This window comes from Terrapene carolina, unplaced genomic scaffold (assembly GCF_002925995.2).
Source record: "Terrapene carolina triunguis isolate 2854851 unplaced genomic scaffold, T_m_triunguis-2.0 Scaffold125, whole genome shotgun sequence".
NCBI lineage: Eukaryota > Metazoa > Chordata > Testudines > Emydidae > Terrapene > Terrapene triunguis.
In genome coordinates, this window is record NW_020664476.1 from 891,196 (window position 1) to 916,077 (window position 24,882).

The window sequence follows — 24,882 nt, forward strand, 5'->3', positions numbered from 1 at the left end:
ATCTGGAGTATTGCATCCAGTTTGGGGCCCCTCCGCTACAGAAAGGATGTGGACAAATTGGAGAGAGTCCAGCGGAGGGCAACGAAAATGATCAGGGGGCTGAGGCACATGACTTATGAGAAGAGGCTGAGGGAACTGGGCTTGTTTAGTCTGCAGAAGAGTGAGGGGGGATTTGATAGCAGCCTTCAACTACCTGAAGGGGGGTTCCAAAGAAGATGGAGCTCGGCTGTTCTCAGTGATGGGATATGACAGAACAAGAAGCAATGGTCTCAAGTTGCAGTGGGGAAGGTCTAATTTGGATATTAGGAAACACTATTTCACTAGGAGGTAAACCACTGGAATGAGTTACCTGGGGAGGTGGTGGAATCTCCATCTTTAGAGGTTTTTAAGGCCCGGCTTGACAAAGCCCTGTCTGGGATGATTTAGTTGGTGTTGGTCCTGCCTTGAGCAGGGGGTTGGACTAGATGACCTCCTGAGGTCTTTTCCAACCCTAATCTTCTAAGATTCTATGGTGTTTCAGCAGGGTGTGATTACAATGTATCTGGGTGTGACAATGTCTCAGTGCAATGCCATCACGCAGGGGTATGCTGTTGTGACAGCAGGATCGTTTTGCAGTGCATCACAGCACAATGGTGACTACAAGACGTAGCAGTTGGTCTGGTAGCAATTTACCTTTGGCAAGCCCTGAACAGAGTCTTCTTCGACCCCGCTTAGGGTGCTGGAGCCATGTGGTGCCTAGCCGTGCTGGTGCAGTGTCCTGTTGCCAGTCGCCACACAGAGTGACCCCGAGAGCCAGGGCCGGCTTCAGGGTTTTGGCCGCCCCAAGCAGCCAAAAAAAAAAAAAGCCGCAATCGCGATCTGGGGCGGCAATTCGGCAGGCGGTCCTTCGCTCCGAGCGGGAGTGAGGGACCGTCCGCCGAATTGCTGCCGAATAGCTGGACCTGCCACCCCTCTCCGGAGTGGCCGCCCCAAGCACCTGCTTGCCAAGCTGGTGCCTGGAGCCGGCCCTGCTGAGAGCTCTGCTCCAGGGCCAGGACCGCTAGTGGACAGCAGAGCGCTCTTCACCACCCAGCCCCAGGTCCTGGCTCAGTGGGGCGGCAGCATAGTCAGGCCTGGACACCTCCGGGTCAGTTGCCATGGGAACAGCAGGGGGCGGCAGCGAGCAGCTGCGCAGGACGTTACACGCTGAGCCGTGTGGGCCCAGCGCTTTTCTGACGGGGAGGGGACGCGTCTCTTGCCGGAGCAGCCATGGCTCACGCAAACCCCGTGGTAAGGGCTGGGACCAGGGCGGTCTCCCGCCGAGGGGCAGAAGGGAAACGGGGAGAGAGGAGAAAAAGGAGCTGCCTGCCCAGGTCGGCCTGTAGTGTAATATATTAGGGTTTTACAGGAACGTCCCGGATGCCTTTTCCCTCTGCCCTGTGACAGGCCGTCGCCCAGGGCTGTGCCGAGAGGGGGCAGATGGATTGCCCCCTCCCCTCCGCTGTTATGCTGAGCGAGCGGGGTCCCACTTGGTACACAGACGAAAGTGGGAAACGTTCAATGTTTGGTTTGTGCCGCCCAGGCTATGCTTAGACGCTGCAAGCTCCTGCCCTACAACAGCTAGACGAAAAAGGAACGATGCACCTGGAGGAGACCGCAATCCCCGAGCTCTGCGTGTAGACCTCGCGTTTGCGACCTGAATTACCAAGAAAGGGGCATCAGATACTATTTATCCTCCCGTGTGATAGCATTAAAGACCTTCAGTTATTAACAGAACACCGACGTGGTTTGTGCAATCAAGCAAAAGTCTATCAGACTCGGTTTTGATTTAGTAATTGCCTCAATTTGTTGTTCTTGTTGCCGAAATTAGAAATGGACTTTTAAAATAAAATCTGGAGACTAGAGTTTAGTTTGAAAGCCCTGGAAGCCTTCTTTATTAAAAAAACAAACTGTTTTGTGTGTCATTGAGTAAAAGCATTAATCGTGTGATGTTGACAGTTATTATATAGTTTTCGAATAAATCTGACCTAGTTTGGATAAATATCTCTTATTTTCCTGAAATTAGTTAGCTGGTGCTAGGGAGAAATCTGAATCCTTCACTCAAACTTACTTTCTTATGCCCTGTTTTTGAGCTTCCTTTGTGAGCCTCCCACAGGAACATCCTTCTTGAGTGTTTGGAAAGCATCTAGCACATAGTGGGTGCTATCAGAAATAACTGTTGCCTTGCTTTAACTTTAAGATGTAAATACTGCCATTGAAGTCATGGAGATTTAAAGTTTTTAGGATTGGGGCCTTAATAATTTCCACCCTCCTTTTTATTTTGTTACATTCACCACTTCCTCACTTCATACTTCATCACTCCCCCAACACTGCATGTTTTTTTTAGGAAGCTGAAAACTCATTTCAAGACATGACAATTATTGATCTGTTTGACCTCATGGTGTGACAGTTGTATGTGTGAGATAAGAGTAGAGCACGCTAATATACACGCTCTATGATAATTGTGATCATGTTGTAAGTACAGTATTTAGTGTTGGAATTGTGAGGTTACCATTTAGGATCCTGTTTGAAACATATATCAGAATAAGACTTTTAACTTTTTGTAAGACTTTGCATAATAAAATATAACTTGGTCAGTTTCCTTTGAGAATTAGGTCATTTGAAAGCAAAGTGTTTGTTTTACAATAATTTAATCTCAAGATGTCTACTGAATTGGCAGGGGGAGGCCATTTGAGGTTCTTGACTATAATTGTGCAAGAGCTGATTTTATTTTTTTCTACAGCTGATATGTTGAAATGTACCTTGGAATTTTTCTAAGATCTTTATTGTCATCTGCCTTTACTGCCACCCACCCCCTCCCACATGGCTATGTATGTTGTTGTTGTGAAACAATTGTACACTTGGGCTGATTGCTTTTTAGCTAGAAGTAATTAGTTACTTCACAACAGCGTCATGCCCTCAGATATGTTTCACTTGAAAATCATTTTATTTCACGCATCCTAATTTTACAATAATGAGAGAGTAGGTTTATTTTTAACATTAAGATTAAAAAAAAAAGGGAACTATGAAGATTTAGAATCCTAACACTTCAAAGATTGGCTAAAGGTTCAGGTTCTAGCCTAATGTCAGCACATGGCGTACTTCATAGTAATCACTGTTCTGATTAAAACAGCTTTTAGCAATTGAGGGCCCTAACCTTGCAATCAGATCCATGTAGGTGACCCCTTCAGCCTGCACAAAGCCCTGTTCTCAGTCTACACTTGGGAATCTGGCTGTAGGATTGTGACCTAAAAGAGAAACTATTAGCCTGAGCAGAGGGGCAAAAAATCTCCAGGTCTGATTCTGATGACATAAACTGATCAAATGCATTGACTTCAGTGTAATTACCTTCAGATTACATTGGGTTTTTCTTCCTATTTTTATTGCAACTTTTGAAAAAGTCACGTTACATTTTTCTTCTAATCTGAAATTATGTATTGATAACTGTATTGTTATAACATGAGTTAGCAGCAAAATAGCTATTACAATCATAGCCATAAAGCAACAGTCTCCACTCTCTGTATTTGGCTCACAACTGAAGCTGCTCATGTTCTAGAAACTAGCCAAACTAGAAAGTGTGTTTTTTATTTTCTTCCTTATATTGTTAGTTTCTTCCTAGAGCTTCTTTGTGCAGCTTTAGCCAGTGCTACTTTAATGGTCTTACACAGCAAATGCTAGCCTGAAACAGAACATGCTAGTTTGAGAATATGCTGGAATTGTTCTCCTAATGATTTTAGGACTCTTGCTGGATGTTATAGCTAAAAATAACTATAAATTAAAAGAAATCTAAAATTGAGGCCAAAATCCTAATTTTTCCTTTGATATTTTATTGTTAGTTTTTCATTCTACAGTGCCATAAGTGATTTGGTAGAGGAAAAATGTTCTGGCCTATCTAGTTATCCCAGCAGTTGCATGGGCCAGAATCTTCAGCCATAAATGGTACTGTCCCCTGGATCTGTTCATTTTATAATATGGCTCACAAAGCCAGCTTACAAATCCTACCTCTAGTCAGAGAGTCTGTACTTCACTTGGAGCTATAGCAAATGTCAGCCTGTGTTTTAAATTCTCTGAATTGTGTTTTATTCAGCCTAAACTCTACAGATCTATTATTGAAGATGTGATTGAAGGTGTCTGGGAACTCTTTGCAGAAGAAGGTGTGGAGGAACAGGTCTTGAAAGACTTGAAGCAGGTTTGTTGGATAATGATAAATCAAAGAAACAGTCTTTTTCTTGGGATATCTTCTTCTACCTGTCCTTATTTTTCTAAGGCCCCACAGGGTACAGGCACCTTCCATCAAAATCAAAGAGAGATACATATATCCTGAGAAACATGAATTGGAGTCCAAATCTGGTACTTATTCTTAACATTCTGCTGTTGAATGGTTTCTTAGGCTTGGTCTACACTTACCCCCCAATTCAAACTAAGGTACACAACTTCAGGTATGTGAATAACGTAGCTGAAGATCGAAGTACCTTAGTTCGAACTTACCTCGGTCCACACGCGGCAGGCAGGCTCCCCCGTTGACTCCGCGGTACTCCTCTCGTCTAGCTGGAGTACCGCAGTCGACGGCGAGCACTTCCGGGTTCGACTTATCTCGTCCAGACAAGACGCGATAAGTCGAACCCAGAAGTTCGATTTCCAGCCGCCGAACTAGCGGCTGGGTGTAGACGTACCCTTAGATTCAACCATTCAGTTTTCAGGATTATCCTGAATAGTTAAAGTGCCTGAAAACTTTAAATATATTAATGGATGAAAACTGATTTGGGCGACTTAATAATTTTCTTATTAACATCTTTTTCGCAGGTTTGGGAAGCTAAGGTGACTCAGTCTAAAGCAACAGAAGGCTTCTTCAAGCATAGCCACTATTCACCCCAGTTCACCTTGCAGTTGCCACACAACTTACATCGCACACTTCAGACATCAACAGGTTGGATATTATTTGTGAGAGGCCAACAGTTGCAATTTAACACTAGTTCAATGTTTCAATAACCTCTTCATTTGAATTGTGATGGGCCAAATTCTGTTCTCTTTTACTTTGGTGTAGATCTAGAATGAGAGACACTATGAAACTGAAAGCAGAATTTGGCCCACTAAGGGATAAATCCTGTTCTGGCACGCTAATGTAAATCCAGATATTTGAGTTCAGTAGAGCTACTTCAGATTTGCACTGATGCACATGAGATCAGAATTGTACCCCTCTGTTCTCTAGGCCAGAAGTATAGCACATCTTAAAATTTGTAGTTTTTTTTTTTTTTTTTTTATTTTAAGAAATGTGGACTAATTCTAATTCAGTTTTTGTTTTTTAATAGATTGTTCCAGTGTTGAATAATTCAAACTAAAAAGAGGTACTTTGTAGGGTTGTCAAGCGATTAAAAAAATTAATCCCGTGAATAAACAATAATAGAATACCATTTATTTAAATATTTGTGGATGTTTTCTAAATTTTCAAATATATTGATTTCAATTACAACACAATACAAAGTGTACAGTGCTCACTTCATATTTATTTTTGATTACAAATATTTGCACTGTTAGAAATAGTATTTTTCAATTCACCTAATACAAGTACTGTAGTGCAATCTCTTTATCATGAAAGTTGAACTTACAAATGTAGAATTATGTACAAAAAAAAGTTTTATTTTTGAATGCAATGTAAAATTTTAGAGCCTGCAAGTCCACTCAGTCCTACTTCTTGTTAAGCCAATGGCTCAGACAAACAAGTTTGTTTACATTTGCAGGAGATAATACTGCCTGGTTCTTGTTTATAATGTCACCTGACAGCCAGAACAGGCGTTCTCATGGCACTGTTATAGCTGAAATCGCAAGATATTTACATGCCAGATGCACTAAAGATTTATATGTCCCTTCATGCTTCAACCACCATTCCAGGGGACGTGCTTCCATGCTGATGACGTGTTCTGCTTGATAACAATCCAAAGCAGTGCGGACTGACACATGTTAATTTTCATTATCTGAGTCAGATGCCACCAGCAGAAGGTTGATTTTCTTTTTTGGTCGTTCGGGTTCTGTATTTTCCACATTGGAGTGTTGCTCTTTTAAGACGTCTGAAAAAATGCTCTACCCTCTCAGATTTTGGAAGGCACTTCAGATTCTTAAACCTTGGGTCGAGTGCTGTAGCTATCTTTAGACATCTCACATTTGTATCTTCTTTGCGTTTTGTGAAATCTGCAGTGAAAGTGTTCTTAAAGTGAACATGTGCTGGGTCATCATCTGAGACTGCTATAACATGAACTATATGGCAGAATGCATAAAACAGAGAAGGGGACATACAATTCTGCCCCAAGCAGTTCAATAACAAATTTAATTAACACATTATTTTTTTAACGAGCGTCATCAGCATGAAAGCATGTCCTCTGGAATGGTGGTTGAAGCATGAAGGGGAATGTGAATGTTGAGCATATCTGGCAAGTAAATACCGGCTACAAAAGTGCCATGCAAATGCCTGTTCTCACTTTCTGGTGACATAGATGAGAATTGGGCAGCATTATCTCCCGTAAATGTAAACAGACTTGTTTGTCTGAGCAATTGGCTGAACAAGAAGTAGGGCTGAGTGGACTTGTAGGCTCTGAAGTTTTACTTTTGAGTGCAGTTACGTAACAAAAATCTACATTTGTAAGTTGCACTTGCACAGTAGAGATTGCATTACAGTACTTGTATGAGGTGAATATACAATTTCTTTTGTTTATCATTTTTACAGTGCAAATATTTGTAATAAAAATATACATTTTGATTTCAGTTACAACACAGAATACAATATATATGAAAATGTAGGAAAAAATCCAAAATATTTAATTTCAATTGATATTCTATTGTTTAACAGTGCAATTAAAACTGCAATTAATCACGATAATTTTTTTAAATTGTGGTTAAGTTTTTTGAGTTAATCGCATGAGTTAACTGCAGTTAATTGACAGCCCTAGTACTTGGTTTTAGGGACAGATCTTAGTCCTTTAAGTCCCTTTGCACCACTCTGATGGTTCCAAGAGTACTTAAAGCTGCCTAGATCAGCAATTGAGGGTCCCCCTACTGTGAGAGAGCATTGACAGCAGAGACAGGGATCCAGTGGAAAAAATAGTATGTGAATGTGTAAGTCAAGATTGTATCATAATATATATGCACAAGTGATCAATTAAAGGTGAATGGGCAACTTTGATTCTGGTATTTCCTAATTTTTTGAGTGCTTGATTGTGTAACCTTAATGTTTTATTAATGTAGTAGTATTTTTAGATGTAGTAATAATAAATATACAGGGACATAGTACTCCTGGGCATTGAGTCCTGTCCCCAATGAGTTGCAGGCAACTTCATCATACAATCCCATTTATAAATGTATCAATTTGTATATGCTAGGTACAGAGGCATTATTTATTTAACCTGGCCCAAGGGTTCTAGATTCACTCACTATGGGAAGCATTCTAACTTTTCCTGTAGAGGCGGGAAATACCTAGGGTAGAACAGGCTCTATTACAGGTAACACAACTGTAAAAATGTATGGACTCTGTTTATGCTTTAAGTAGGATTTTCAAAAGTGGTCAGCACTGGTCTAATTCTGTTCCTGTTGTAGTCAATGAGAGTTTTACAATTGACTATAATGGGAGCAGATAAACCAATGCTGAGTGTTCTGAAAAATCCCATCCTGCTTCTGCTGCTAGCATTATTGGAGCTGCACCGGTGCAGAAAATTGCTTACAAATTTTCCTAGTGTTGACAATGCAGTACACTTGATATAAGTTTGTTCAGTCAGGTTAAAATGGTGGTGTAATAAATAGAAATGCCAAACTTAATTTCTACAGTGCAACTCCAAAAAAAATCTTTTAATTTAACTCTTCAGTCTGCTTAACTCAGCAAGGTCTTGTGAATAACAGTACTTATAAATATTCTAGATTTAGTATAAGGAAGACTTGCTGAAATATTAAATAATGGCAAATGTGTTCAGCAGTGTTCAGGATTGTTCACTTAAAACATATTTATCGCTGTAACACCGATTATTAAGTAATTTGTCTTGTCCTCAATGTAGTTTGTGTTGACAGAAGCTACAATGTGTATGAAATTGAATGCTAATTCTTTGGTGTGCCTGTATCAGTGTATCTTTGCTTTTGTGTAATACTTATTGTTTCTGTGTAGCTTCTTTAGTCATCCCTGCTGGCAGAGGTATTCAACAATTCACAACAGCAGACCTGGTATGTAATTTTAATGCTATTTTATTTCTAACTTTACAATATTTAACACTCTAAATGAAAAAGTTAAGGCTCTTTCCATGTGTTAAAGGACTTAGTGGGAGGCGGAAGTGTCTAGATGCTCTAGACCGGGGGCCACAGGGACGTGGTGCCGGCCGCTTCCAGGAGTGGCGCGGGACCAGGGCAGGCAGGGAGCCGGCCTTAGCCCCGCTGTGTGCCGCTACCATCCTGGAGCCACTCAAGATAAGCGGCGCCGGGCCGGAGCCTGCACCCCAACCCTCTGCCTTGAGCCCCCTGCTGCACCCCGCACCTCTCCTGCATGGCAACCCCTTGCCCTGAGCCCCCTCCTACACTCCGCACCCCCTCCCGCACCCCAAACCCCGCTCCATCCCTACATTCATGGCCCTGCATGCAATTTCCCCACCCAGATGTGGCCCTTGGGCCAAAAAGTTTGCCCACCCCTGCTCTGGACAGCATGTGGGTAATTTTCAGTGCCTAATAGTACTTCTGATAATTTTGTCTGTGCCCTACATGATGTACAGTAGACAAGAGGGAGGAGTCTTTGCTGGGTGTGTGCATTCAACATCTGCAGAATCTAAGCAGGGGAGGAGGGATAGCTCAGTGGTTTGAGCATTGGCCTGCTAAACCCAGGGTTGTGAGTTCAATCCTTGAGGGGGTCATTTAGGGATCTGGGGCAAAAATCTGTCTGGGGATTGGTCCTGGTCTGAGCAGGGGGTTGGACTAGATGACTTCCTGAGGTCCCTTCCAACCCTGATATTCTATGATTCTATGATTTAAAAATAAAAAAAGAAAACATAAAATTTAGTCCTTATAGTTGTGATTAAAACCTTTCAAATCTAGCTGTCTCCAGAGACCCCTTCAGAGCAACCACCGTTGCCAATGGAGTAAGGGGGGGGGGAATGGGTGTTCCTGGCTGCTCTGCTATTAGAGCAACTGTTGAAAATTAGTGGAAGGGATGGCTGCCATTTTTAGAAGTTAGGTGTATTGGTGGAGTGACACCCTGTAAAGCAGGGAATCCTGGAAACAGGCTCAGCTGCCCTAGTAGAGGGCTTTGTGGATGTGCAATGTGGTGGGGGGACATGTTGATTTATTTGGGTGGTGGTAGGGCTGCCTCATATTCACATACTGTTAATATTGAAATGCAGGAGGCTCTTCAAACACTGGATATTATGGGGGGAAAGTAGTATACTGGTGCTTGAGGTGCAGAGTGAGGGGCTGCAAGGAGGAGTTTTCCCTAGAGAGGACATAGGTGCTGGAAAGGGAAGGGGCATATTGGGCAGGGAGCATGTAAATGGGGAGGTACTCAAGACAAGTCTAATTTTCTTAAGCATTTCATTACAAAACACTGCTCACCTTGCTGTAGCTTAAGGGTCAAAACCATTTTTCAGTAGGGATGATCATGGGGAAAGACTGTAACTTAGATTTCTTGAACTGCATTTTGCTAAGTATGACTGTTAGGGCCTCAAAGGATAGAGCACGAAACGCAACTTAATTTCACTAGTAAATCTGCTGTGTGTCTAGGATGCTTCACGAACCAGTGCAACTTTGACTCTCCCTTCGGGTATCGCTTATCCTATCCATGTACCTGCTGGAGTAACGCTACAGACTGCATCTGGTAAGATTAAGAAAAGCTGAACTCAGACACCAGTTATAGTACATAGTGTGTTGACCTGAATTTATGGGCTAGTTTATTATGGCTCGCCAATGATCTGACCAGAAGATATTTAGGTTCTTGTCCCAATTCAGGCTACAGGGTTAGAGAATGCAGAGTTCGACGTCGTGAGAGGACCCTCAGGTTGTGTAGCAAGGACACTTATACTGAGGACAATACCAAATTGTTAAGATCTTTATTAAAATGAATGAAAGAATAATAAACCATATAAAACAGAGTCACAAAGAAGTAATACAATTCTATTACCTCTGGTGATAACATCTCTATGCTAAAAGACTACTTAAACTAGCATTCTTACATCCTTCCCTGAAGACCTGGTAGTGGGAGACAGAGGACCAGCCTTGTCTCTGGCATGCCCAATGAATTTGATGGTCCAGGCTTCCCAAGTTGGTAGGGATTAGGTTCGAGTGTTGAATAGCTAAGCTATATTGCAAAGTTGAGCTGATAGCTTGATAGAAGATAGGAAAGAGCGACCCTCCTGCTTGGTTGTTTGCCCTCTTTTAGGGTCCTGGCACTACCTTAATCAAGGCCCAACCATGCCCAAATCTTATTTCCTCACCTAGATAAATCTTTGGGTACACTTACTCTATAGAGTATCATATTATGACATATAGTCATATGTATTAATATTGATTATGTCATCCCCGAAACCATTACCCTTGGCCTAACTTATGACTTCCATGTGCTGCGGTGTACCCTGCGGTTACCAGTCTGTTCCAGATCTATGGTAAACACGTTCACTTCCCCAAAGTCAAAAGGGGTAACCAGTAGGCCATTTATCTATGCCAAAGGTTACAAACACTCATATTGACTTGCTCTAGCTAATCATATAGGATATAGGTTCCTTGCGTTACAGCCAACTATTATAAATAACACAATATGGAATTCAGCATAAACAAAACCCAAGAAAATAATATAATCAATCAAACCAATGAAGAAAACACATTATGCAATATAGCAAGCTAGCAAACTGACCTCATGGGCTACAACTATGAACAGATCTCGAAAGATGATCACAAGTGCATGGGGTGTAAACTGGATGCCAAAGTAAAGCATTGGTGGATAAAACAAATTATACTCCTGTCTTTCTCTTTCTGAACCTGTAGCCGATTATAAAGTGACTGCTATTGACCAGTTACAGTGTCTGTTAAATCTGCAGCATGTAATAGTGCACCCCTGCAATGTTATTTAACATCATTCCCAGGTGACGCCATCAGGGCCGGCTCCAGGCACCAGCTTACCAAGCAGGTGCTTGGGGCGGCCACTTCAGAGAGGGGCGGCAAGTCCAGCTGTTCGGCGGCAATTCGGCGGATGGTCCCTCACTCCTGCTTGGAGTGAAGGACCTCCCGCTGAATTGCCGCTGCAGATCGCGATCGCGGCTTTTTTTTTTTGTTTGGCTGCTTGGGGCGGCCAAAACCCTGGAGCCGGCCCTGGACGCCATTCTCTGTTATACTGCTCCTGCTGTAGGTTCTGCTGTGTCAGTCCAGATGTGGGCATGTCCTCCTCCTGACTGAAGGAGATAGTCTATCCAGTCTCCAATCAGTGCAGACAGATTCTGCCTTGTCAGGGTGGATTTTCCTTAACTGCTTGTTTTGATCAATTCCCTCCATCCCCAGTCCCAACCCTTTTCTTTCTGACAGGGTTACATAGGATAGCCTAGAAGGCTGTGTGGAGAAATTAACCCTCTCCTTGCACTCACCAGAGCACTTTGAGGGGAAGGCAGCCCTCGGTGGTGTAACCCTGGGAGTAGTTGTGGGGGCGGGAGAGGGTAGAAGAGGGGCATTGTCCCCCCCCCAAACTGCAACTCTTGGGCAGGTGTAGAATTTGCCCCCCACCTCCACCTCATGCAGCCCCATTGGCCTGACTGGAGCTGTCTCCCCAAATATAAATCAAACCAAACCAATGGGTGTAACCACTTTTCTCTTAAACTGTTATTCAGAGTAGAACAGCAATGTAAAATAACACCATCTTCCTCCATCAGATCTACTTATGTGTATTGAGTCCTATCTATTGACTTTAATGATACCCATACATTTTACCACTTCAGCCTTTTGGAAAACTTAATAGGCCACCAGTAAGGGAAAATATATTGGTAGTTCAGCCTCTAAGCCCAGGTGCTGAGATTTTTAGCAGAGTACTCTCTCCAAACACTGCTGGAAGTGGTGGTGGTTCTGTCTCCTGCCTCAAGCTATGTCTAAATTTAAAATGCTAGTGGCGCAGCTGCACTGCTTTTGCACTTTAGTGTAGACACTACTTATGCTGATGGGAGGGCTTCTCCCCTCAGCGTAGTAATCCATCTCCCTGAGAGGCGGTAGCTAGGTTGATGGAAGAATCAGGCAGCACAGACAATACTAAAGAGGTTTATTCACGGCACTGGGAAGACTGATAAACAGCTTTAAAAGTATGATGTTACAGTGACCAGTTATATACATTTTCTTATTAATCTATTTGCATTTATTTTGTACTTACAGAGACAAACATTGTTTCAGAGAGAGAGAACACTTAACATGATAATGACAGGAAAAGAACATATGCATAGAAACCATTCTGATTACATTAATTATTTGTGACTATCTTTAAGGCAAAGGGGTGGGGTGGGGGTAGGAGTGAGTGTCCACAGATATCCGGAGAGCTGTGGAGGGTTTGTACTGTTTTCTTACTGAGAGGCTAAGTTACTGGGCGGTCATCTGACCATTTAAGTTATCAAGTGTTTACAGCTGCCATTGTCCTTGGGCCTCTGGTAGGCCTGTTTGTTAGTTATGTGGGTTTCTGCCTCAGCTGCTAACTGAATTTTTAACTCTTGCCTAACAACACATACCTTGGTGCACATAACAAAGTTTATTCCGCACATGGATGGAAAAAATTAGAAGGAACATTGGCCCCTGCCCTTGTGCTGCTGCAAAATAGGAGTGTTGTGTCTCCAACTCCAGAGCCTTTTGATGGTTGGTTTGTATGGTGATTTCATACTATTTTAAGGCCAATGTAGAAAGTATAACTGAATGAAGTGGGAATAGGCAATTCTGGCATCTGAATTCTAACACTGATAACAGTAAGTCAGCATCAGCTTAACTCCCAACAGGTAGCTTCAATAATCCACTGTTAATACTTCTCTCTATAGGGCACCTCTATAAGGTAAATATGCCTGTTATGGTTACACAGGCCCCAGGAGGTACAAGTATTCTGCAGCATCCTATTCAGCAAATATTTCAGCAGCTTGGGCAGCCTTCAGTACTGCAGGCCAGTATTGCCACTGTTGCACAGGTGAATGCATCTTCTGTTCCGGCAACTGCTGAAAGACTACAAACCCAGGAAGCCCCACTCCAGCAGCCCACTGTACTGCAACAAAGGGGAGTGGAAGCAAAACACTCGGAAAACTCTGCAAATGCTACTCTATTACAGCAACCTACTAGGAGTCAGCAGCAAGTTACAACTAATACAGTTTTGAATCATCAGGCAAACTCAACAGAAAATTTCCAATACACCAACCTTCAAACAGCTGTGTTTACTTCAAAATCCTCTGAAATGGATTCTACCACTGAACCAATGGCAAGCGGTTCATTCAGCATAACTCGGAGTGTGCAAGACCAATTATCCACAGAGCTACAAGATTCAGTGCAGCAACAGGTGTCTGATGATATCATTGAGATGATTATTCTGGGTAATGGCTTGGATGCTAGTACCCTTCTAAAAGAGCAGGACAGCATTTCTGTCACGGAAGAGGTAGGACCTTCATTGTTTAAAAATTTGTAATGAACTTTAACTTGGTGAAAATATCTGATGAAAGTAGATACTTATCTGAAGAATCAGTATATTAAAGCAACACTATAAAACAAATCTGTTTGTTACTAACAGCACCTCTACATTTTAAAAATGGAAAACTTCAAGAATCTAAGGGTATGTCTACACTTACCCGGTAGTTCGGCGGCGAGTGATCGAACTTCTGGGTTCGACTTATCGCGTCTTGTCTGGACGCGATAAGTCAAACCAGGAAGTGCTCGCCGTCGACTGCGGTACTCCAGCTAGACGAGAGGAGTACCGCGGAGTCGACGGGGGAGCCTGCCTGCCGCGTGTGGACCGAGGTAAGTTCGAACTAAGGTACTTCGAACTTCAGCTACGTTATTCACGTAGCTGAAGTTGCGTACCTTAGTTCGAATTAGGGGGTTAGTGTAGACCTGGCCTAACTTATAAGCAAATCGCATACATTACACTTCAGTTCGTTTGGACAACACGAATGACCTATTCATTTTTACTTTCTGGTTTTCATGCATTAACATTGCTGAAATATGTAGATTAAATGGGAATGTTCATACCAATGATCTTTTTAAAAACTGCCATATCATTGTGACCTTGAAATCATAGGTCAGATCCAAGCCATGGTGGGCAAATTGCCTTTTGAATACAATTTGGCTAGCAAATGAGAAGGAATTCCTGTCAGACTATGTACTCACATTCAGAACCCACAAGTTATATTGTGATATGAGTGAAAACTTAAAAGAAAAGTGTATTTCCCTCAATTAAAAACAATCATCATTCAACTAATGCTGTGCAAATAGTTTGTATTAGATCGCTGATTTCATTAAAGAGTCTCTTTTTTATAATTTATGGAATGTCCACAAGCAGATTGTGGTTTTCTTGAATTTATTTGTTTGAACTGTCTAAATTGTGTACTCCATGAATTTATTACAAATATTTTAAATTCAAGCTGCTTAGCTGTGATTTTTGTCTTGTAAGCCATGTGGTATTGGTTTTATTCCTTGATCAGATGAAGGGAAAGGCTTTTCTGGTTAAAATTGCATTTGGCAACAACTGTTGCCTGGAAAACCCCAATCACTAAAATATTCAGAGTGCACAAATGTGGTAAAGGTGAATTCATTTAAAATCATGAACAAAGACTAATGGAACACATTCTGCATTATTCAGTCAGCTCTATATGGAACCTGGTTTTGAAACAAACTGATATGGTCTGGAAGGTTTAGAAGAATGGTCAAAAAGAAGGATCCCAGGAGTACAGAATAATGCAATAATATTTCAATGTGGTATCTCAGAAGTGTGTGGGTTTTTAATCTTTATTACAGTGTTGAATTCTGTGGGACATCCTAAATGATTCTAGATGATTGAAGACTCGGATTCCCCCCCCTTATTAAGCTCTTAGAATCATTTAGTACTAATGATTATAAGACAGAGGGGGGCAAACTACGGCCCGCGGGCCACATCCGGCCCGCTGGACCCTTCCCTCTGGCCCCCGAGCTCCTGCCAGGGAGCGGGATCAGGACAGGCTTGTGGAGGAGCCAGCCCAACTCCCCGGCAGCGTGGTGAGCGGGGTGGAGGCTAATCCCTGGCCCCTCTCCTTCTGCTTCCCTCTCTCCCTCCCTCGCAGTCACAGTTCCCCCAGCACCTGGGCAGCGTGGCTGCAGCTCCGGCTGCGTGGCACAGCTATAGCGCCGCCAGACCTGGTGCTCCAGGGCAGCGTGGTCAGGGGGCGGGGAGCAGGGGTCGTTGCAGGGGGGCAGTCAAGGGGCCTGGGCCCTGCTGCTGGGGATAGGGACAGAGCAAGCCAGGGCCTCCCTCCATCCCCAGCATGCTTGGCCCCTGTCCCCAGCAGCAGCCAAGCCCAGACAGGGAGAGAGCCCTGCCCGACTGCCAGGAGAGCAGCCAAACAAGCAGGGGAAACGCACAGGGAAAGGACTGAGCCCCCCCTTTCCCCCACCCCACAGGTAAAGTGGGGCAGGGAGGGTTGGATAGGGGTGGGGGGCCCCAGGGGAATGGTAAGGGGGTGGGGAGCAGGGGAGATTGGATAGGGGATGGGCATCCCGGGGGGATGGTCAGGGGACAGAGAACAGGGGTGTTTCGATAGGATGCAGGAGTCCTGGGGTGCAGTCAGGGGTAGGGAGCAGGGGAGGATTGGATGAGGGTAGGGATTCTGGGGTGCTGTATAGGGGGCGGGGGCCAGGCCACACCTCGCTGTTTGGGGAGGCATAACCTCCCCTACCCAGCCCTCCATACAATTTCTGTACCCAATGTGGCCCTAGGGCCAAAAAGTTTGCCCACCCCTGTTATAAGACCTATACAGCTGCATTTTCAAAAATGACTAATGTCTCAATTTTTGGGTGACCACCTTGTCACTATTTAAGGGTGCTGATTTTTCAGAAAATGCAGGCTCCTATTAAGGTGTTTCATGTTAGGCTATGAAAATCACTAGTTACTTCTTAAAATCTTGGCCTTGGAATCCAGTTCTGGTCTCATTGAAGGCTTCATTATTGTAAGAGTCCACAACCTGAATGGACATAAGGCCCATTTGTAAGGTTCTGATGACATGAGCAGACAACTCCAAGCTTTGGTTTCATGGCTCATGTCAGCAGAACCCTTCAATAAATAACCCATATAATTATTACACAGAAAAACAAAAACTGTTATAAGAACATTATTAAGGGCCCAAAGCCAGAATGAAGGTTGTGTATTCAAACCCTTTGTGCATATGCATTATGAGCGTATGTGACCGTGTAATTAAAGACTACTTTTTCTAGAGGACCCCTGCCTTATTCAGGGCACAGGATGGACAGTACTCCCTGAATGAGCAGTTATACAATATTTTGTTTGTGCTCAGGTCACATTTTCAAGCTTTTTTCCACATCCATGAGTGATAAAAACATGGACTTTTTGTTTTGCTTTTCAAGTGAAAAGTGAAATTCTCATGTATTGTGTAAAAAAACCACTTTTTAAATAAAACACCAAATTTTGTGAGACTCTTGCTAAGATTGCAAGAGATAGCAAACCTGACTCCTGGGCTTTTGTTATGGTAGACTTTTTCAATACATATGTTTTATAGATTGAATGACTATTCAGACTATATTAAATACCCCTTTCTACTGTTAAGATGTGGGAACTACTGAGTTGCATATATGACTTTTAGTTGTTCTGTCTCAGTGCTTTGAGGTCCTGATCCAAAACCCATTGAAGTCAATAGCAGCCTTTCCAGTGACTTAACTGGCATTAGATCAAGCCCTCTATCGATTGTAGTCAGTTTCTACCTACCACTGCGGAATTTGGCCCACTGTGGTATAAACTGAGGACAGGGATGATTTAGTTGGGATTGGTCCTGCTTCGAGCAGGGGTTGGACCTCCTGAGGTCTCTTCTAACCCTCATCTTCTGTGATTCTATGACTTGTCTGCACTTACAGTGCTGCAGCTGTAGCACTTTAGTGAAGATGCTACTATGCTGACAGGAGGCCTTCTCCTATCGGCGTAGTTAATCCACCTCCCTGAAAGGCAGTAGCTCTGTTTACACTGGGGGGTGGGGGTAGGTCAGTAATAACTGCGTCACTCAGGGGTATGGATTTTTCACTTCACTGAGCAATGTAGTTATATTGACATAAGTTGGTAGTGTAGACCATTGGCTCTCAACCAGAGGTACGCAGAAGTCTTCCAGGGGATACATTAACTCATCTAGATATTTGCCTAGTTTTACAACAGCCTATATAAAAAGCACTAGCGAAATCAGTACAAACTAAAATTTCATACAGATGATGACTTGTTTATACTGCTCTATATACTATACACTGAAATGGAAGTACAATATTTATATTCCAATTGATTTATTTTATAATTATATGGTAAAAATGAGAAAGTAAGCAATTTTTCAGTAATAGTGAACTGTTAAACTTTTTTGTATTTTTACGTCTGATTTTGTAAGCAAGTAGTTTTGAAGTGAGGTGAAACTTGTGGGTACACAAGACAAATCAGACTCCTGAAAGGGGTACAATAGTCTGGAAAGCTTGAGAGGCACAGGTGTAAACCAAACCTAAGGCCACGTCTACACTATAGACCTATATTGGTATATATCTACACCCCTGAGTGACCCAGTTATACTGACCTCTAACCCTCTGTGTAGAGAGAGCTATATCAATGGGAGAAGCTACTGCCTCTCAGGGAGGTGGATTAACTACGCTGATGGGAGAAGCTCTCCTGTTGGCATAGTAGCATCTTTACTAACGCACTACAGCAATGCAGCTGCGGCGCTGTAGCTCTGTATGTGAAGACAAGTTCTAAGGTATTCGTTCCTGAAAGTTATCAGTGTTTTTTGATGCAATGGATGCTTTGGTATCAAGGAATTGCCTATACATAGATACATATATGTTGTCGCTAGATGGTATTTTCTAATGGAAAACTTGTCCGTCAGAAAATTTTCAATTAGTTGAAATTGAAACGTTCCACGGAGCGTTTTGTTTTTAACAAAACTTTATTTAGAAAAAAATTGAAACAAAGCATTTTGATGTTTTTATTTCAAAATGACTTTCATTAACAAAACTTTTTAAATTTTTATAAGATATTAAAATATAGTAAACCCTAATTTTAAAATAATATATGAAGAAATCAAATCAAAACAATGAGATTTTAACTAAATGAAACATTTCAGTTTACCTGACCAGAGTATTTTTGGAAATTATATTTTGCAAGAGTCTTTTGAATTTTTGGCATTGTTACTTTTTATTCTGAATCAGAATTATTTTTTTTCCAAATGTCAGAATTTCCCTTGGAACAGAAATTCTGATTTTTTGAACAGTTCTAATATCTATTGATTTTTTTTTAAAAGGGAAATTTGCTTTGAGTATTAGAGACCGTATTTAAAAACCATGTCTGGAAAAATGGATTTCATATTATTGAACAAGTATTTGAAATGGGGTTCATTTCAGGAAAATGTATATATGACCAGATTTTCAAAAGTGCTCAGCTCTCATAATTGGGGCTTGACTTTAAAAAAAAAGAGCTCTACTCCCATTTAAACACCTAAATAAGGTGACAAGTTTTTCAAACTTAGTACCCAACAGATCTCCTAGAGAAGAATGGGAGCTATTGGGTGTTGAGTTCTTGTGAAAAATCGGACCTCTTGTCAAGCTCTCATTGAACCTTCTTATTCCTGTCAGATGGAACCTACTGTACTGATGGAATCTGACATACGGACAGAAAAGGATATCTGCAGTGACATTGAAGGGATCATTCAGCTAGATGGAATTGATGATGTTTTTCCTAAGGAGGAAATAGAAAGTACAAGAGATGTGGAAGAAAATGAATTTATTGGTATTATTGATGCGGAGGATCTGAAAGTGTTGGAAGAGGAGGAAGATGAAGAAGGTGACAGTATTTCAAATGCTGAATCCAGCGGCAGCAGTGATACCGAAGAGCCCCAAATAGACATAATTGAGGAGGTAATTAGTTTAAACATTCTAAAGCAAGTCAGAGAAATGTGCCTATCTGCATGTCTGGTTGCTTAGATCCAGAATATCCACTGGTAGATTGAGGCAGAATACATGGTTAAACTGTGTTTTCAGAGCAGAATGTAATAGCTATGGGGTGGTTTGAGAGCTTCTTGGGCAGACCATAAAAAATAGGAGGAGTTGCTGTGATATTTGTTGCTTATTGGATGAATTAACATGCTTTTAATTACCAAAACTTGAGGCTGGAAGTGAAATTCTGGCCTCACTGAAATCAAAGGGACTTTTGCTATTCGTTTAAGGAGGGTCAGGATTTCATCCTGGGCCTCTATCCTGGGAAGCAGTGACTCTGGGAAAACATTTTGGGGTCATGGTGGATAATCATCTGAACATAAGTTCCCAGTGCAACGCTGTGGCCAAAAGGGCTAATGTGATCCTTGGATGTATAAATGGGGGAATATAGAGTTTTGGCACTAGTACGACTGCTACGCTACTCTGATATCCACTATTAAAGTGGAATATTGATAAATTGGAAGGGTTTCAGCTAAGAGCCTCGAGAATTATTAAAGAATTGGAAAACATATCTTTATAGTAGTAGACTCCTGGAGCTCAATCTTTTTAGCTTAACCAAGGATGACTTGATCACAGTCTGTAAGTCCTTATGTGGGAAACAAAATTTGATAATAGCCTTTCGGTTTAGTAGATGAGGCTATAACAAGATCCAGTGGCTGGAGATTAAATCTAGACAAATTCAGACTGGAAATAACAGTGAGGGTAATTAATCATTGGAATAATTTAACAAGGGCTGTGGTGGATTCTCCATCACAAAATCTTTAAATCAAGACTGGATGTTTTTAAAAAAAAGATATGCTCAAATTCAAATAGGAATTAATTCAGCAAAGTTCTATGGCCTGCATTACACAGGATGTCACACTAGATCAGGGGTTCTCAAACTTGGGGTTGGGACCCCTGAGGGGGTTATGAGGTTATTACATGGGGTGTCACAATCTGTCAGCCTCCACCCCAAACCATGCCTCCAGCATTTATAATGGTGTTAAATATGTTAAAAAGTGTTTTTAATTTATAAGGGGAGTTGCACTCAGAGGCTTGCTGTGTGAAAGGGGTCACCAGTACAAAAGTTTGAGAACCACTGCACTAGATGATCACAATGTCCCTTCTGGCCTTAGAATCTATGAATCCCAGGTTTCCATTGCTTCTAAAACACTAAACAAGATTGGAAGGGGAATCAGGCAGTGTATGCTACAGGTTGTCTGTTTCCCAGGAGACCAAGGACAGCTGAGGAACACTTAGTCACAGAACAACTACATGTATTATATGATTTTTCTCCTTGAATCACCTTTCAGAGAGTCTTGCCTCGTGACATATGGAAGTTGGTTTAGCATTCCAATTTCTGGGAGAGAAAGTGGAGTTAACTTTGTCAGCCTTGAGTGCTACTTGTAATTATAAATCTTAGTCATTTTGGGGGGGGGGGAGGGGAATATCAGTGTGAAGAAATGTCTTGTGCATAATGTCTTGTGTTACATCAAGTATATTAGACTTTTTTAAACAACAGTAAGTAATGGTGTTTAAATGTGACCTTTACTCTCCAGGATCCTTTAAATTCTGGTGATGATGTCAGTGAGCAGGACACACCAGACTTGTTTGACACAGATAACGTTATAGTTTGTCAGTATGACAAGGTACAGTATATAACCCTGTTTTGTTCCTTAACAGTAATTTTAGCCCATCCATTTCTGGTAAGAATTATTTTTGGGGATGTGTGTGTGTGTGGAGAATGTCAGTTGTTTCATCAGTATTTTAAATAATTTAATTATCTGTTGGTTGAAATGCACATAAAAACCAAAAGAATGTAAACTTATTTGCACTATTGTATTAAAATTCATCTACAGTTTTCCTGTAAAAGGAGAAACTTCTTACAAGGGCTGTCAAAGGAGAAGGATTTCAAATCTAACATCATAAAGTGCAAAATAAAGTCCTGTGATGACTTGTGTGTGTGTTGCCTTCCTGCTCTCTGTTCCTATTTCGTTTCCTGGTTCCTGCTGCCTGAACTCAGTGCTGCTGTTCCTATTTAAGGATGCATGTGTAGCGCTGAGGGTGTGCAGCTATTCAGGGCAGGCTGCTACAAACCTGCTGTTTGGACTGTTATGGTTTTTCTTCAGATTGTTGCTGACCTCGCTCGTTCTTGGTTATTGCAAGTTTTCATTGACAATTTACCGGTATGTTCTGCTTTGTGGTGTGGTGGTGGTTTTGCGTTTGTTTTTTGTGGTTTGGGATTGCTGTTCTCAGTGCATCAGAGTGTAACGGGTCCCAATCCTGCAGACACATGCACATTCTTAAATTTAGTGAGATGAATAATCTCAGTGGCGTCAATAAAACTACTCATGAGTAAAGCCAAGTATGGATTGAGTGAGCAATAAGAAGAAGGGAAGAGTATGCTTCCTTATCTGGTAGTAAAATATTCCTAAAAGGATTTTAAAAATGTTTACCACAAATCCATCTTTTCAAATAAGCAAAGCAAATAAGCAAAGTTCTTAATGAAGACACATGGTCCGTCCTGTGTTACTGTTCACAATAAAGTTCATTCTGAGCTAGTTTAGAGGTCAAACAAACCCTTTGGAACTCAGGTGGCTGCTTTTTTGCTTTTGTGTATCTGAAACTCAAACTGGAAAACCAAACTTTGTTAGAATTACATCTTATCTTGAAATCATGGAAAGTTTCAGCTTCAACACATTTTATTTTTGTCAAATATGTGGCTTTTGAAAATAGAGGCCTACATTTTCCAAAGTGATTACTGATTTTAGGTGCCAAACTTGAAATGCCTTAAAGGAATCTGAGATTTAGAAAGCGATGAGCACTTGATCTCGGAAAATCACACCATTTAAGGTGTAACAAGTTGAGTACCAAAATCACTAGTCACTTTTGAAAAATTTAGGTGGTCAGAGTTTGTATAGAAAGCTCATCTGAATCTGAACTACATTAGTTGTATTGTGATACTATGATATTTCTCCCTAAGAAACTTAATAATACTATAAGTGCTGGAATTTTGAAACGTTCCTCTCTAAAATTAAGATTTTGTATGGATGAATGGAAAATTTGGTCTGAAATATATTTATATCAATGTGGAGCTTGAAACCAGAGCTGCTGTGAAGGGATTTCATAACAGATGTGATTAGAATTTGAGAGCTATGGATTGGCATGAAAGTCTGAGTCTTTCTTGCCCCCCCCCTCTTTTTTTGTGTTTTTGTTTAATGCTATGAAATAATATGTTGGCTAGCTAATATATTGGTTACTTTTCCCAGACAGACCAGTTTTACTGAAAAAATTTCTAAGGGAGGGCGGAGAGATTGAAACCATGGTCTCTTTGGCCAAAAGGCAGAATATAATTATCTTGTAATTCTGTTCCTAATTATCTTTAGGGCTATTAAACATAGTGGGAGGATGGAAGTGGGATGACTGTCATTCTAACATGTTCCAGCTCTTTGAAAAAAAAACTTCTATCACAAATATCATTACCAGAAAATCAGGAGGCATTCTTTTTGTTTCCTAGTCTTGAAAACCGAATCAAGTTGAGAATCTGAAGAATCTATAAAACCATTTAATTCCATGCCTTTCAAGATGAACTACAAAGATTTTTGTGTTGCACAGAACTTTTTTTATAGGTCTACAGTATGAAACCAAATATGTTTGGTGTAAAAATATGAATACATTCATACATTCTTTGTGTGGAACATTGTGCTTTTTAGCCATATTTTTGGTTGCTGTATTATTTTGGCCTTGTCCTACTATCCTACCATGTCCAGTACTGCATGCAAAATACAAAAATGCAATACACAGAAATGAGTAGCTGCGCCCACAAGTACTCATTTTATTGACTGGATACTCATGCAATCTAGGTGTCGATATTTGAAAATGTATCTCTTGGTCTATTCTCTGGCATGTCAGACTTTCACAGTACTCCATATCTGAGCTCTGTTCAGAGAAGCAGTTTTTTTATGTATTTGTTAGCACTAAAGGTTAACTTCAGTCCTTCAGCCCTACCCCCCTACCAGCTTTGTTTAATTCTTAGAAACTAGTCAGTTTCTGAAGATGTTCTAGTAACACACTTTTGGGGGCACTGATTTTCACTTTTTTTTTTATCAGATTCATCGAAGTAAGAACAAATGGAAGTTCTATTTGAAAGATGGAGTAATGTGCTTTGGAGGTAAAGACTATGTGTTCGCAAAAGCCATTGGAGATGCGGAGTGGTAAATCCTCACTGGAGTAAGTGAAGTATAATTTTTTTTTATTACAAAATGTTATATAACCTTCAGTGAGGAGCTACTGAACTTGCTATGTTTTGCAATTTTTAAAAAATGAAAATGAAACTGCATTTGTTGAATAAAATATATGAAATTGAAAATTAGTTTTGTTTCTAATAAATGCAAATTAAGACTGTTTTATGTTCACCATTCTTTTTTTTCTGATTTATATTGTTACCTTTTTACTAAAAGAAGTATAATCAGAATGAATAGCTTTAATTAACAACTAGTGTGTTGGATCTGTAAATGGAATAACAAGTAGCTACATTTATGTAAGTTCAACTCCTTTTTTCTTGATAAGTTAAAATGCAATGATTTTTACAGTGTTAGACAACACAATTCTTAGTGATTTATGTTAAAAGAAATAAGATTGTGAATTCACTGTAATATCTGTGAATGTTTATTTTGTTAAAAGATGCTGATGTGTGTTAGCTATACCTCCTCCCCCCCTTTGCATCTCATCCTTCTGGTGAAGTGCATCTCGTCTGCCTTTAGTCTGAAGCTATCAGTGCAACCCAGAATATATGGGTAGAGGACCCTGAGTTAACAAGACTTCAGCATTGTTATCAGTTGTTGCATTTTCTTCAAATATGATATGTACTGAGGAATAATAAATAGTCTCATTTAAAAAAAAGTACCTTATTGTCATAGTGTGTATTAAGCCATTTAACTTTGCTTCTGAACACACTAATAAACTGTGAGTGATATAAATTGACTGTGCCTAATAAAGAAGATACAATATCATCTCATACAGTTTTCTAGTCATGATTTGTTCTTTTGGTCCTTCTTAAAAATAAATAATGCTTTAATGGGAAACATATGCATGCCAAAGGGGAGTGGGGAGCTGGATGCACCAGCTCGGGAAGGTGAAATCATAGCCCTGACAAGGGCCCAGTTGAATTGCTCAAAGCTTTTCTTTATTCACCTAGAAACAATGATTGAAAACCAATTTGCTACCCCTCAGGGTCTAGTATAGCCCTCCGCAGCTGAGGCGTATTCACAGCCAGATCAGTTCTCCTGCATGGCAGTTGTGAAGAGCACCTTCCCTGACCAGTGGCATAGCCAGGGTTGCTGCTGAGGAGGAGCGGTGGAGAAAAAAGGCTCATGTCCTTCGGCGGCATTTCGGCGGCTGAAAGACAGAGCGGCGCATGCGCAGGGCCGCCGAAATTATTCTTATTTCGGCGGCCCTGCACATGCGCTGCTCCGTCCTTCGGTGGCCCTGCGCATGCGCCGAAATGCTGCCAAAAGACGGAGCGGCGCATGCGCAGGGCCGCCGAAAGACGGAGCAGTGCTGAAAAAGGCGCCACTTGGGGAATTCTGGGCTCGGGGAGCAGGCGCTCCCCCTGTTACCCCCCTAGCTACGCTACTGTCTGACCCTGGGTCTCACCTGTCTGCTACTCTTGTAAGATGCCTGATATGTGATGTCTGCAAAGCACGTGACTAGGAG

The 24,882-nt window shown here is 41.4% G+C and overlaps 1 protein-coding gene across 1 annotated transcript; it reads left to right on the forward strand.

Moving 5' to 3' along the window:
• The first annotated feature begins 1,248 nt into the window (after positions 1–1,248).
• Positions 1,249–23,385, forward strand: LOC112126067 (TFIIA-alpha and beta-like factor). The gene is made up of 9 exons (XM_024224477.1): positions 1,249–1,269; positions 4,106–4,207; positions 4,822–4,945; positions 8,162–8,217; positions 9,757–9,850; positions 13,026–13,627; positions 18,829–19,110; positions 20,727–20,816; positions 23,278–23,385. The coding sequence occupies exons 1-9, from the start codon at positions 1,249–1,251 to the stop codon at positions 23,383–23,385; spliced, it is 1,479 nt and encodes a 492-aa protein (XP_024080245.1).
• The last annotated feature ends 1,497 nt before the right edge of the window (positions 23,386–24,882 follow it).